The 13,816-nt window shown below is 53.0% G+C and overlaps 1 protein-coding gene across 1 annotated transcript; it reads right to left on the bottom strand.

The window, feature by feature from the left end:
- Positions 1-1,351: 1,351 nt before the first annotated feature.
- KCNK18 (potassium two pore domain channel subfamily K member 18) lies at positions 1,352-13,591 on the bottom strand. Its single transcript, XM_004428113.3, is given in 3 exon segments — positions 1,352-2,151; positions 11,256-11,384; positions 13,354-13,591. Coding segments are annotated over 3 exon segments (1,167 nt in total).
- Positions 13,592-13,816: the final 225 nt, after the last annotated feature.

Genomic DNA, 13,816 nt, shown 5'->3' with positions numbered 1-13,816 from the left:
ATACCCTGGAGTAATATTCACCATTTACCCAGGAACTGACTAATTTCGCTAATTGCAGGACACAAGTTGATTTTTCCAAGATTTTCTCAAAGAAACGCTCAAGAAACTTTGATTCTCTCAAATAAGACGTTTCTCATAACTGACCAGGGAAATAGTAAGTCTCTTGTACTACTCCATGTATGTGCCAACCAGTTTATCCACTGACTCATCACATCCTCTCCCAGGCTGGGGTCCCCAGGGGTGACTCTGAACAAGGATTTGTGTGCAAGTGGCTTATTTGGAGGTGATCTCAAGAGCAGTGGAGAAATGCGACAGGGGGATGAAGGAGGTCAATACGGGTGTGCTCATGAACAACTGAGGCGCGATTCTGCTGGGGAACTCTGGGAAACAGTGTTGAACATGGGCCAGAGTTATCCCACGGGAGGAGCGAGAAGCTGAGCACTATACGTCCACCCACTCCCATCAGTCATCGGTTGAAGGCTGCTCCCAGGAGTGTTAACTCCTTAGTACTTCTAGCCTGCCCTGCACATGCCCATGCTTTAGTGGCCAGAGACAGTCCTCAGGCAAAGGGAGCTGGAGTACCAGGGCATAGGGGTGGACACCTACAGCATCTGCCACACAGACCAGCCCATTCACATGCCAACCCTTCATGAACAGCTCAGGAGTGTATCCACCGAATGAGTGCTGATGCTTTCATGTACCAATCCAGTCACTTAAGCATCAACGCTTTCCCATGTCAACCCATTCAAGAGGTGCCAATCATGTGCCAGTTAGTGAGAAAACTGATGTACACCGAATCCGGCAGTCGAAATATCCCAGGCCCCTGTGAACACAGGTGACAATTCCACTCAGTGGCATCAGGGTATTTTACAAGGGCTGGGATCGGGCTAATCTTGCACGCATTCATGCAGTCATTCAAGAAAAGAGGTTGCTCAGACTAGCTCTGTTTCATCAAGAGTAATCAGGGAGCAGCCCAAGAAGATTTTAATTTAGCAGACAGTATAAATTGCAGGAACAAAGGTAATTTTTTCTCACATCACAAGAAAACCAGTGACATCTGCAAACTGGTTTCATCTACATAAGATGGGGCTTTTGGAAAATGAAGACAGGGCAATTAATTGGATTTTGGAGGATGGTGATAGTTTTTGTCTAATGTCCTGATACGAAGGGCACTGACCACACTTCTTCAGGCCCTCAAGACTGAAATCAGCCCTCATGCAGGATTTGCCTCCAAGCCCCAAGGTCTCAGGTGACAGGCTGCAGTGCCATCAGTTCTAACTACACTGCCCCAAAAGACAAGGCGAGGAAACCATCTCGGCCAGAGTCTGTCACACAAGAGACGGTGGAGCCTTCACTTTTTAACAGGGTGTTAAAACTTCCCGTTTGCAAAGAACACCATGAAATTTTTGTAGACGTGAATCAACCTGTTTTGCACCAACTTGAAAGCGATGCACACAATCTCCATTCCAATGATGATATAAATGGAGAAGAACAAGAAGAAGTGAGGGTGCTCTAAAACGGTATCCCCAAACCCAATGGTGGTCAGAGTGACAAAGCAGAAATAGAAGGCATTCTCGAAGTCCAGCTGCTTCTCCCAGATGGGGAGGATGGCGGCTGCACAGGAAATATAAAGGAAAACAATGAGGACAATGACGGGGAGGGGGACATCCAACCTCTCCACCTGCTGCCCCACCTCGTCCAGGTTGCTGATGATGGAGTATGAGAGTCTCCTGGACGCCAGCTCGGGACACGAGTTGCTCCTCTCCACGGCCAGCCGGGGCAGCAGCAGTGTGTTCTGTTTCTCTCGTGCAAGAAGTCTCTCAAACAGCTCCATGTTGACGCTTGGGGCTGAGGGACACCCGCCAGGTTTGGGGCCCGAAGGCTCTTGAGCACTGATGATGATCCTTGGGATAGCTTCATCCGCTGGTTTGGCGTCAGGCCTTCTCCTGCAGAGCAGTCGGGAGCACCACGTGCGACGGGGAGTGGGGAGGAACGCGAGTTTTCGGAACCGATTGTAAGACGTGGAGAAGATGGTTGCCAGGATGTCGCCTGTGTCCGTGAGGACCAGGAACATCAGGGGGATGCCGAAGAGGGCATAGAGCATGAACAAGTACTTGCCGAGCCTAGTGATGGGGTAGATATGGCCGTAACCTGAAAAAGAAGACAGAGCCCGGGATTGTTGTCTGCTTGTCTCCCTCCCCAAAAAAAGCTTTAAAGAGATCTTCTGCCATTTCCTCTCCTTGACATGACATTTTACACAATGTGTTTGAAAATATTCATCTTAAAACATTCATCCACTTGTCTGGCGTTTGGCCTGCTTTGGTGGGGGAGCAGGGGGTGACACCCAGCTTCTCTTTAGGATAAAGAACAACTCATGTCCAGATCTTTGACCCAAAATATCCTTGGCAGGGGGTAAGCATGTTTGGGAGTGAGCTGATTGCCCTTCATTTTGCCGTGGCTGTTTCTGAGCATCCCGGTGAGGATGGGCTCAGCTCACCTGGAAGGACAGGATGAGCACAGGGAGAGGGCATGGGCAGCTTTGCAATCATACCCATAGCCTCCCTCATCCTCCACGAAGGCGCTCATTTTTAAGAAGCCACCCCGTCCTCTCTGGTACGTTTGGGCCTCTCGGTTTACTTGTTTCTATACAATAGGCAATTGTTGTGTGCCAACGGTGTGTACAGCAGTGTGCATAGTATTAGGGACAATTGAAAGATGGAAGATGAATAAAAAACAATTGCTGTTCTCAGAGCCATCGTAGTTTAGTGGATTAGACAAACAAGTTCACAAATGATAGGGAGGTGGTTAGGACCCCACCATCTAGAATCTTACCCACCTCAGTTCCAATCCCAGATCTGCCCTTTACTAGAAAGTTCCTTGACTGCTCATGTTTTCAGGTTTCTTATCTGTATGACAGGGATGACCGTCCCTGCCTTGCATATTGACTAGCTGGAAGGATTACATGGGACCAGTGCCTGACACATGGGGGTAACTGATAAATGTCACTGTCCTCACCCTCAGGAGCTAATAATTGCTGCCCGTGGGGCACTCACTGTGGGCTGGGTGTCAACCAACCTTCATAGGTAAGAGTTGTTATCCCCATTCACAGATGGGGAAACTGAGGCTCAGAAGCAACTTGGCCAAGAGCACACATGCGATAGAGTGGAGTTGGGAGTCAAACCCCCAGGGTCATCCAGCTCCCTAACCAGGGCTCTCATCTCCATCAGGTCAGGAGCACCAAGGGGGCAGAACCCTCCAACCAGTGAGAACAGGTCAGCCGAGCAAATGGTGGGGGTGGGCTGAGGCCTCCATGCTCTTCAGGGGCCCCACCCCCCACCCTTTGTGGACAGAGGGACAGGAGCAGAGAGATGTGAAACTCCACAGCGTGGTAGTTGGATCTTCTGGAGTGGGAAATCTTCAGTGACTTCAACAGACAGAGAGAAAAGCTTTTGTATTTAATGTGTGTTTAATTTTTGATGTCATAAAGGATGATTAATATAGAAAATCCCAGCTCAATTATGTAAATTAATTTGAAGGCAATTCCTAGGCTGTCTAAGCCCCAACCTCCTCCAGGACTGCAGCTCCTGTGGCAAACCGTGGCCTCAGGCTCTGCCCTTCGGGAACATGCAAGCAGTCAGGCTGTCCACCCTCACCAGGGGCCTGGGAAAGGGCTGTGGCCCTCGATGGGTCTCATCAGTTTGCATCTGAGGAAGAGCACTCCACACCACCCTGGCTGGTTCCATGAGGCGCCATTTGATGGCAGAGGCTGCTAACTCTGTATGTGCATTCACATTATACAGTCATCCCTTGGTATCCACGTGGGATTGGTTCTAGGACCCCTCGAGGATGCCAAAATCCGGGGATACTCAAGTCCCTTATATAAAATGGCATTGTATTTGCATATAACTTACACACATCCTCCCATACACTTTAAATCATCTCTAGATTACTTGTAATACCTAAGACAATGTAAATGCTATCTAACTCATTGTTATACTGTACTGTATAGGGAATAAAGACAAGGAAAAAAAGTCTGTACGTGTTCAGTACAGATGCAGCCATCATAGGCCTTTCCATCCACAGTTGGTTGAGTCTGCTGATGCAAAACTGTGGATATGGAGGGCTGACCTATGAGCATATTGAGTGTGCTCGGGACCCAGTGGTGAGCAAAGCGATACAGGCTCCAACCTCATTGAGCTTCCGGTTTAGTGGGGAGGCAGATAATAAGTCAAGTAGCTACACTGGTGAGTGTAACAGGAGATCAATAACAGGACATAAAAGAGCAGACTGGTCTATAAGCAATTAGAACAAAGGCACCCACCCTGCATTCTGCATTTATTGAGCACCTACTTTATGCCAGGCTCTTGTGGGCAGGGTTTGGGGTACGACGAGGAATAGGCAGAGACCATGCCCTCAAGGAGCTCCTAGTAGAGAGGGAAGCAAAGCCTTGAGTTCTGTTCTCCTCCATTCCAGCAGGATGTGGCCAGGACCCAACAGGGGCATGCTCCAGGGGCCAGGAGTGGAGGCTGCATTGGCTAAACCTCCCATCAGAAACCCAGGTTTGTTCTGTGGCGGCAGGACTTTCTGAGAGAGCGCCCAGGGGTTTCGATTGCCTCTATTTCCCTTTCCTGTCTCCCGAAATTCTCCAGCAACTCCGGCCCTTCCCTCAGGGAGAGGAGGATGTGGAAGTGGCCTCAGGACATTTTCTCCTTCAGGCTTCAGTGAAAGTTCAGAATCACTGAGGAGATCGTGGTGGGGGCAGGATCTAAGGGCGAGGGAGGGCAGGGGGACAGAGGTGGATGCGGTCATGAATACGGTGACCAAGTGCCCAGTTTGCCCAAGACTGAGGGTTTCCCAGGACATGGAACTTTCAGTGCTAAAACTGTCAGTCCTGTGCACACCAGGAGGTGGCCGCCCTAGCCAGGGAGGAGTGTGCAGAGAGATTCTCCGGAGCCAGGAAGAGGAGGAAGGAGGGCACCGGGAGCCTCTCCTGGAGGGGCAGGAGCTCAGAGAGGCCTGGCTGTGGAGCCCCAGAGGAGTCCAGGCCCCAGGCGTCAGCAAAGATGCCCTTGCCCACGCTTGTCATGGGCCCCCCAGAGCCATCAGCCTTTAGGGATATCGGCAGCAGCCATGAGGGCCCATAGACAGGGGGCCTCCCTTTTTCCAGACAGTCCATGAGTGCCCCAGTTCTCATGCACCCCTAGAAAAGTCAGGAGAGGCTCCTGAGTAGTAACCCCTCAGCCTCCAGGATGGGGTCCCAGAGTCAGATCTACTTTATTTAAAGAAAAGAATGTCACATTTCTTACAGGATTTATAAAGCGCCTTTTAGAGTCAAAATTCTCTGCATAGCAAAATCCCTAATGCTAGCAACCACCATTATTACCAAGCATTTAATGGACAAGGAACAGGGAAATCAGGTGACCTGTCCAGGGTCGTACAGCCCACAGCTGACAAGGGTATGCATCCTTCACCCAAAGACCTTCCCCCATGCACATGCGCCCCACTGCTCTCCTTGGCAAAGGTGGTTTAGTGGATTATAAACAAAGTCTTTGGGCTGCCTCTGGGTGGGATATGTTTGCAATCCAGAAGATATGCCACATTCCAGAAAATGCATCAAGGAAGCAAGTCTTAGCACACAGCCCCCAGGAAGAGAATGTATTAACTACCCTAATTACTGAATGCTGAAAAGCATGATGGAAAATCATATCATTTCTTATAACGCATTCATATATTCCAATGCCATCAGTCCACTCCACTTAGCCAGGGAGTATTTCCGAGCCCATGCACTTTACTTTCCAATCCAGGGGGGCTGACCCAAACGAGAATCACTGGGGACTGACCAGCCTCACGCCTAGCTACCAGGTGCCCCTTTCTCAGCATCAAGGCCAAGTGCATTTCAGGTGACCCAGAGATGCAGGGCAGGAAGCAGTATTACCAGCACGACCTTCCAACACCATTATTGATTACGGGCAGCGCAGAACCTTCCCCCGAATCCTCTTCCAGTGGTAATTACTGGATGGCATGATGTCCTAATTGACTTGTAGTGTGGGTAGTAGCTTTGCTTTCTGGGGATTCAAACCAAGCTAATGCATTTCCATTAGATCAGTGGTTTGCAGCCTGGACTCCCATTAGAATCACCTGGAAGGATCTGAAAAAGACTGATGCCTGGGCTGGTCCCTAGAGATTCTGACTTGATTGGTGTGGGGTAGGGTCCAGGCATGGGAGCGTGTAAAAGATACCCAGGTGATTCTAATGTGTAGCCAGGGCTGAGAACGCTTGCATCAGGTCAGGGCTTCTCGAATTTACTGTGCATCAGACTCACCTGGAGAACTTGTTAAAACAGATTGCTAGGCCCACGTCCATAGTTTCTGGTCTAGGATGGGACCTGAGAATTAATCTGCATTTCTAACAAGTTCTCAGGTGGTGCTTATGCTACTGGTCCAGGAACCACACTTTGATAACCATTGCATTAGACCAGTGGTTCTCAACAGCGGGCAATTTTGCCCCCCAAGGGACTGTGTCTAGAGACATTGTTGCAACTGGTGGGGACAGCGGGAAAAGAGGTGGGTTCGTCTGATGAGTAGAGGCCAGGGATGCTGCTAAACATCCTACAGTGCACAGGACAGCCCCCCACAGCAGAGAATCATCTAGTCCAAGATGCTAATCGTGCTGAGGTTGAGATATACTGCATGAGATCAATCCCCTGAAGTTCTTCAGGAAAAACAAACAAACTGAACCCCATACTCTCAGCCTCTTTGCTCATCTCCAGCATCTTCCTTGTAGGGGCTGCTCCCCTGTAACTGTTCCCTCTAGCTCTGAGCTCCCCTGAAAAGGCCAGCTGTGCCCTGCCTCTGCCTCACTGGCAATGACTTCCCTGTCAGAGCCTTAGCTCACCACCAAATGGGACAGTCACAGCACCTACTTGGTAGGGTTGTCATGAGAATTAAATAAGATAAGGCATATAAAGCACGTTGACACCATGCCTGGCACTGGTAAGTGCTCAATAGTGCAGCTGTTACTGTTATTGTTTCTGCCCATTACCTGTCCCGCCTCTATCAGCATTCAGGTGAATGAGACCGGTTCCGAAGGAAACCACATGGGGTCGCTCTTGGGCTCAAGCCTGAGCCCATTTATAATCAAGTTGCAGCAGACACTGGTTGTCCACCCAGCAGCCATTCTGCCATTTTTCCCTGGAATGCCACTGCTCCCCCACCTGATTCAGGGGTAGATCCGATTGGTAATCCAATACCCTTGCCAGTGACCGGCTCCGGGGAGGGAGGCTTCTAGGAAAAGTTTCCTTGCTGATTATGATGGCCAGCCCTTTCTCTATGACATGTAATTATGTCCAATAGGGAATAGACCTTGGTGGCCATCTTGTGATCTGCTGAGCAGGACGGATAGAATCTGATGCTCAATGCCACAGCTGAGCTGCACACACTTGGGAGGTGACACATTTTCCTTGCAGTTTAAGCCAGTTGGGTTGGGTTTTCCATTCGTTGCAGCTGAAGGCCTCCTGGCTGCCACCTACATACATGGTGGTCGGCTGATCATCATGCTGACTCTGAGAGGAAAGTCTGGGAGGAGGTTACAGATTAGGGTACAAGGCTCAGAAGGGCTACATCCCTCACTGGAGGTCACACAGCTCTGAGCCAAGGTGGCCAGCCCCCAGAGTCCACAGCTGGTCACTGTGCTCCACCACCACCCCAAATGTGAGGGGACCGTGGGGTGAGCACCCAGCCACGGCCCGGGCTCTGTGACCCTGTAGGCGCACTAGCCGGCGTGCCCCTTTAAAAACCATGTGTCCTTGAGGCTCCTTGGTTGGGCTCCTCGCCAGCACTCACGATCATAACAGTCCTGGGCTTGGCCAACCCAGCTGTTTTCTCATGGGATAATTAGCACAAAGACCTTCACGGCCTGAGGGAACACAGAGGCCCTGGGGGGGAGGCAATCTGGTCCTTGGAATGCAGGTCATACAGGGATGATCCCCCTTGGCAAGCACGCAGCCTTTGCTCCTCTGCCCACTTAAGCAAGCTTCTCTCAGGAGGCAGCTGTGGGTGCACATCTCCTGTCCAGCTGGCCGCCACTGGACCTTCCCTGTAACTAACTCCCTAGTAAACCCATATGTCTTGCCCGCCGTCTCCGGGTTGTTTCTTTGGTCTCTCAGCAAGATACCCTGCTGCCTTAGCCCAGCTGGGCGTGAGGCCCTACAGACCCTTGTGGGCCCAGCCCTCCCAGGGATAGGCACTCTCTTGAATGAAGGCAGGGCCCCGAGTCCTTTTCACTGACCAAGACGGGCAGGGGCTGAGCGACGGGCCACACTCCTGGTGGGGACACTGACCCAGGGGCTCCTGAGCTGTGGTTGAGGGCAGCTCCACCACCTCCGCTCCTGTGATCCCCACTCCCAGCCGGGGAGGCTCCTGCCAGCCCTGGCTTGGTGCCTCCAACCTGGCCCACCTTGCTGCACCACTGGAGAGGGAAGCTAGTGGCCCTTCCTTACTACAGAGTCCTCTGCTGCTGGCCCAGGGACAGGGTGCCGGAGTGCAAGACCAGCTCCGTCGCCACAGCCCAGGAGGCCTAACTCTCCTGCGATGTCTCCCACTGCCCTCCCTCCCTGTTCTCCGCCCTCCAGCCACAGTGGTATTTTCCTCAAAGGGGCCTCTAAGCCTCAGAGTTTTCCCTACTCTGTCCTCTGCCTGGAAAGGTCTCTCGCCCTTCTGTGCCTACTTAACTTCTACTGATCTTTCAGCTCAAACGTCACTTGTCACTTCCGTGGGGAAGGCTCTCCTCTCCTCCCCACATATCAGGAACGCCATCCCCCATCCTGTTTTAGCCACCCCCACAGCCCCGGCTTCTCCTCTTGAGCACTCACCACCATGCTTAGCTGTTCATTGTCCCTCCTCTCCATTAGACTGAGTCCCCCTGAGGGCAGGGAGCCATCCAGCTAGTCCAGTCTCCGTGTTAGGCATGCGGAAGGTCGTGTACAGAGAGAGGCAGTGGAGCTTCAGGTTAAGACCCAGACAGCCTGAGCTCAGATACGCATGAGCTGTGTGACCGTGGGAATAATAACAGCGGCTACCTCAGGATTGTTGTGAGAATTCGATGGGCTAATCACCATAAAAAAATTAGAACAGATGGAGCCTGGTACATCTTAAACACATGTGTGTTAGCCAGGCAGCTGCTGCTGTTGGACTCGTAGGTGTTCAATAAATATTTGTTGAATGAATGTATGAATGAAGGCTGCCAGCAAAGGCCATTTCCATGCCGCAGTTCCAGTGTCCTCTGTCACCCAAGAGCCCACTCTTTGCATGGCCACTGAGAGAAAGGTCTGTGGCTTTGAGGGTCCACAGACCCTGTCTTTAAATGAGCGAATGGTCACTGCACGGGGCAGCTCTGCCCCTACACACCGCCCTCTGCTCCTGGTTCTGGAAGGGACTGCCCTGGATCAATGGCTTGCACGTAAGGAATATGCTTTGCTTGGGGGCTGGAGACACATATAAAGCAACTGCAGGCAACCAGTGGGGCCAGCTCCTTTCTCTCTCCAGTGCCTTCCCTTCCAGGCACTGCCATCCGCTCTGAGCTTCCCCTGTCTCCCAAGCACAGCCAAGGCCTTCCTGGGGCTCCCTGAGGAAGAGTGGCCAGGGTCCCCACAGCGCCCCACGGAAGTGCAGGGCTGGCAGCCTAGTTTGGGGAAAGGACACTGAGCTTGGAGTCTTAAGGCCTATTTGTGGGCACCAGCTCCACTCACTGCGTGATCTTGGCCCCTGACATCACCTCTCTGGGCTCGGGTTCCCCCACCCAATTCACAGGACCCCTGTGAGCATTACAGGAGGTAGCTTAGCACGGCCTCCATGGGTAACAACTGTTAGCTCTCGTCCCACTGCAGCTCTTCCTCCTCCCCCGCCTAAATGTTGGTGCTGCAGGTCCTGCGCTGGCATGCCGTCCTCCCTCTCCACGCCACGCCCTCCCTAGTGCTCTCCTCCATTCCCTCAGAGTCACTTGCCATCTATATGCCGGTGACTCTGAAACCCACCTCACCAGCCTGCTCAGAGCCCCGAGCCCCAGACCCACAGTTCCGGCAGTGCTGGGCGTCTCCACTTGGAGATGCCACTGGAGCCTCAACTTTGGCCCTGAATCATCACTTCCATCCCTGGGCCCAGCATCCTCACCACCCTCCCCCAACCCTGCCGATCCCATCCACCCAAGCTAGAGACCTTGGCATCTTCCTCCTCCTCACCCTTGTATCCGCCCACTGCAGATTTTCCTCTAGAATCTTCCTTCAGTCCACCCCTCTTCTCCATCCTCATGGCCATATTCTTAGACTAGCCCATCATCATCTCTCACCTAGACTCTTGCAGTAACCTCCCTAATGGTCTCCCTGCTGCCAATCTTACCCTCTCGGGTCCACCTCCAGGCTGCAGCTGGATGATCCTTCTGCAATGCTGAGCTACCATGTCCTTCCCTTAATTAAAACCCTCTGGACGCTCCCCATCGCTCTCAAGATAAACCCAACCTCCTTAGCCCGGCTGGCAGGGCCCTCCCCCAGTCTGGCCCCTCCCTTCTCTCTCACCTCTCTACACCCCTAACTTAACCTCCTTACAATGCCTGGCATTCCTTTTGATATTGGGCCTTTGCGCTTGCTGTCCTCCTGGTCTGGAGTGGCCTCTTCCTGCCCCACCTTCCTCCTCGCTGGTGACTCCTGCTCTCCCTCTTAGACTCAGCACAGCTGTCATCCCCTCCAGGGAGCCTTTAACATGTGCTCACCACTTAAGTCTTGCTCCTCGAACCGCCCCCCCCCCCCGCCCCGCCGAAGGCTGTGGCAGCTGTGCTCCCACAATACCCTGAGCACATCACACGCTGACCACATTTAGTCGCCCTGAGCACCTCTGTCTTGTAAGAACCTGGGCAGGCAGGTCCTCGGTACAAGAGCACCCAGCCGAGGGACAACAAGGTGCCGAAATGCAGCCCACACCTTGCTCACTGGGGCCTACGCCCGGGCATGGGGCTGCACCCACCTGAAGGAAGGGCGCTCTCTGCTGACTGATACAAAGGTGCCTTGTGGGCCAGTAGCAGCCCTGCTCACTGCTGTATCCCTGAGCTGGGAGCAGCGCCCACCAGCGCGCAGTAGGCCTGGCACAGCCATTTCTTGCACTAAATGAATTGAACATTCCAGCATCCCTACAGGTGTCCCCAGCCTCCCTCTTCCCCCACCCTCTCCCCCAGGTCTCTCCCCCACCTGCCCTTGCCCTGGGACTTACCCACTGTGCTGAGCACCGTGCAACAGAAAAAGAGTGAGCTCAGGAAGGACCAGTCTGCAGAGCCGCTGAACCAGTGGGGCTTCACCTCCTGCAGCAGCTTCCTGAGATCCCGTTTCCCGTCTTCCTCAACTCAAGAAAGAGACAACCAGAGTGAGGGAGAGGGTTCCACCCTTCAAGACAGGTCAGCGCAGGTGAAGGGGAGGGTTTTCCCAAGAGACCAGCAGGCCCCCTGCCTTGTGGCCCCATCAATATCAAAACTTGGCTCTCAGAGCCCTGCTCCTAAATGTCTCTGCAGTTTAGGTCCTGCTCCAGTGCCTGTGGCGACTAGGAGACCACACGGCCCGTAGGACGAGCACGTGAGGGAGATCCCCATGAGGATCTGCCTGAGCTCAGCCATGAATTGCTGTGCAGCCTCAGGGGGCTTTCTGAACTTTCTGAGCCTCTGTTTCTTTCACCTGGCAAATGGGCATAACAACTTCTGCTCTGTCTCACTGGGTTCTTGAGAACTGAATGCAAAAAGGCTTTTATGAAATGCAAGCTGTTATGTGGATGCAACCGTACCCACTCCAGGAGGTCATTAGCCTGATGGAGTTTGCTGATCATACTGGGATCTGTGGGCACCAGCTGCATGAGGATGTCTGGGAAGACTTGGCTTGCAAAACATCCGCCCCAGGGCCAACAGAGCAGGGTTGGGGCCCTGGTTTCTCAGGGAGGTTCCCAAATTGTTCTTTTGGCCTCGCAGCCAGTGGGCTTTGGGAGGCCAGAAGCCACCTGCCCGACTCTGGCACGGTCAGTCATAAGAGGATGTCACAGGGCCCGGCACACAGCAGGAAGTCACTACTTATTTGAATGAGCACCAACCTGGGAGTCCAGATGCCCACATTCTAGGCCCAGCTTTGACCCTGACTAGTTCCTGTAGCCGTGGACAAGAGGCTGCTTTCTGAGCCTCAGTTTCCCCATCGGGGAGGCAGCATGCCATGGTGGTGAAAAGCTCTGGCTCTGGCGTCCAAATGCCTGGGGTTGAATCCCTGGCTTCATTTTCTAGTTTGTGACCTTAGGCAAGTTGCATAACTCCCAGTGCCTCAAGTTTCCTAATCTGTAAAAGGGGAACAATTCATACCCACCTCATAGGGTTGGGGTGAGGATTCAGTGAGATGACACATGACAAGCGTTCAGCACAGGGTCTGCACTTAGCTGGCACTTATTGAGCATTTTAACCTCCAACAAAAATCGGTACAAAATGGGGTTGGACCAGCTCTGTGTTCCTATATCATTCCGTGCAACCGAATCACTCTGGGGAAACTTTTTAAAAATAAGATTCCCACTCCAGCCCTGGAGAGCCTGATTAAGTGGTTTTGGGAAAGAGCCTGGGAATGTGTATTTTAGACAAGCTCCCTGGATGATTCTGACATTTGGCCAGGTTTGGAAAGCCTTGAACTTGTTAACCGTCTAGCCCGTGACCTAACCGTCTAGCCCTTCTAACCGGCTCACAGTGTCTGAGCTGCAGCAACGGCAGGTGGTATCTCCTGGGTCAGCTGAGTAGGTGTGTGTCTGTCTGGTACAGATGCAGAGAGAAGGAGCAAGACCCTCCACAGAGGAGAGACTCGAACCAGCCTCTAGTCACCCCAGCTGAAAGGACCTGCTCCCACAGCAGGGTCGGGTTGAGTCATTAGCAGCCTGGCTACCAGGGGTGGGATCCTGTTCTTCCCCTGACTTTTAGAGTCTGTTTTTTTATTTATTTACTCTCTATTATTCTATCTTGCTCTGTTGAATACATCTTTGTTGGGGAACAGAATAGAGTAGAAATAAGTAACTAAATACAAATGAAATGCAATAAGGACATATATAAAGTGCCTTGTGCCCTCCAAGAGGCTTCATGTCCATTATCTCATCTGCTTCCCACAGGGTCCCTGTGATTGGCAGGCCTGAGATTGTGGGCCCCCTTCCGGCCAGGTCACTTGCCTAAGGTAGCCCAGGAATGGGAAGGATACAAGCAGAGGGCTCCCAGACCCAGCCTCCTGCAAGGCAGCCCTCTGCTCTCTGGGGGCTGCCTCCACCCGCGAAGAAAAGGCCCGCCCTGCCCAGGTGAGCCACCTACCTGTTCTGTTGCATTTCAAGATGCTGCAGAGCTTCTCCAAGAACTCCTCAAACTCCCTGTCATCTGCTCCAGGGAAAGAGCCTGGGAATGTGTCCTGGCGGCCCTCAATGGCCGAGAAGATCGCGGCACCCACCAGCGCATAGGTCACCAGGGAGCAGAGGAAGCAGAGGCGTGGGAAGAGCTTCTCCAGGGCCTCCCGGCAGCACCTCCTGGCCTGGGGCGGCCCCGCAGCCTCCATCGTCCCAGGAGCGCGCAGCACAAGAAGGAGCTGGTGAAGAGGCAGGAGCCTCGAGGCCCCGCCGGGAGCAGGGGGAGTGCCCGAGAATGGCCAGGCTCCAGCGCTAAGTGGACGGCGCGCGCGCTTCCCCGAGGACTCGGGAGGCAGCCGGCACTCCTCAGTTGATCGGAGTTACTCAGACGGCGTCCCCACTAGCGCCCCAAAGTGCTATTGATCCACCGGCCG

The sequence above is a fragment of the Ceratotherium simum genome, chromosome 6, assembly GCF_057802395.1.
Source record: "Ceratotherium simum simum isolate JZ-2026a chromosome 6, ASM5780239v1, whole genome shotgun sequence".
Lineage (NCBI taxonomy): Eukaryota > Metazoa > Chordata > Mammalia > Perissodactyla > Rhinocerotidae > Ceratotherium > Ceratotherium simum.
The sequence above is the reverse complement of the archived record's forward strand: the minus strand, read 5'-3'. Positions and strand labels throughout refer to the sequence as shown.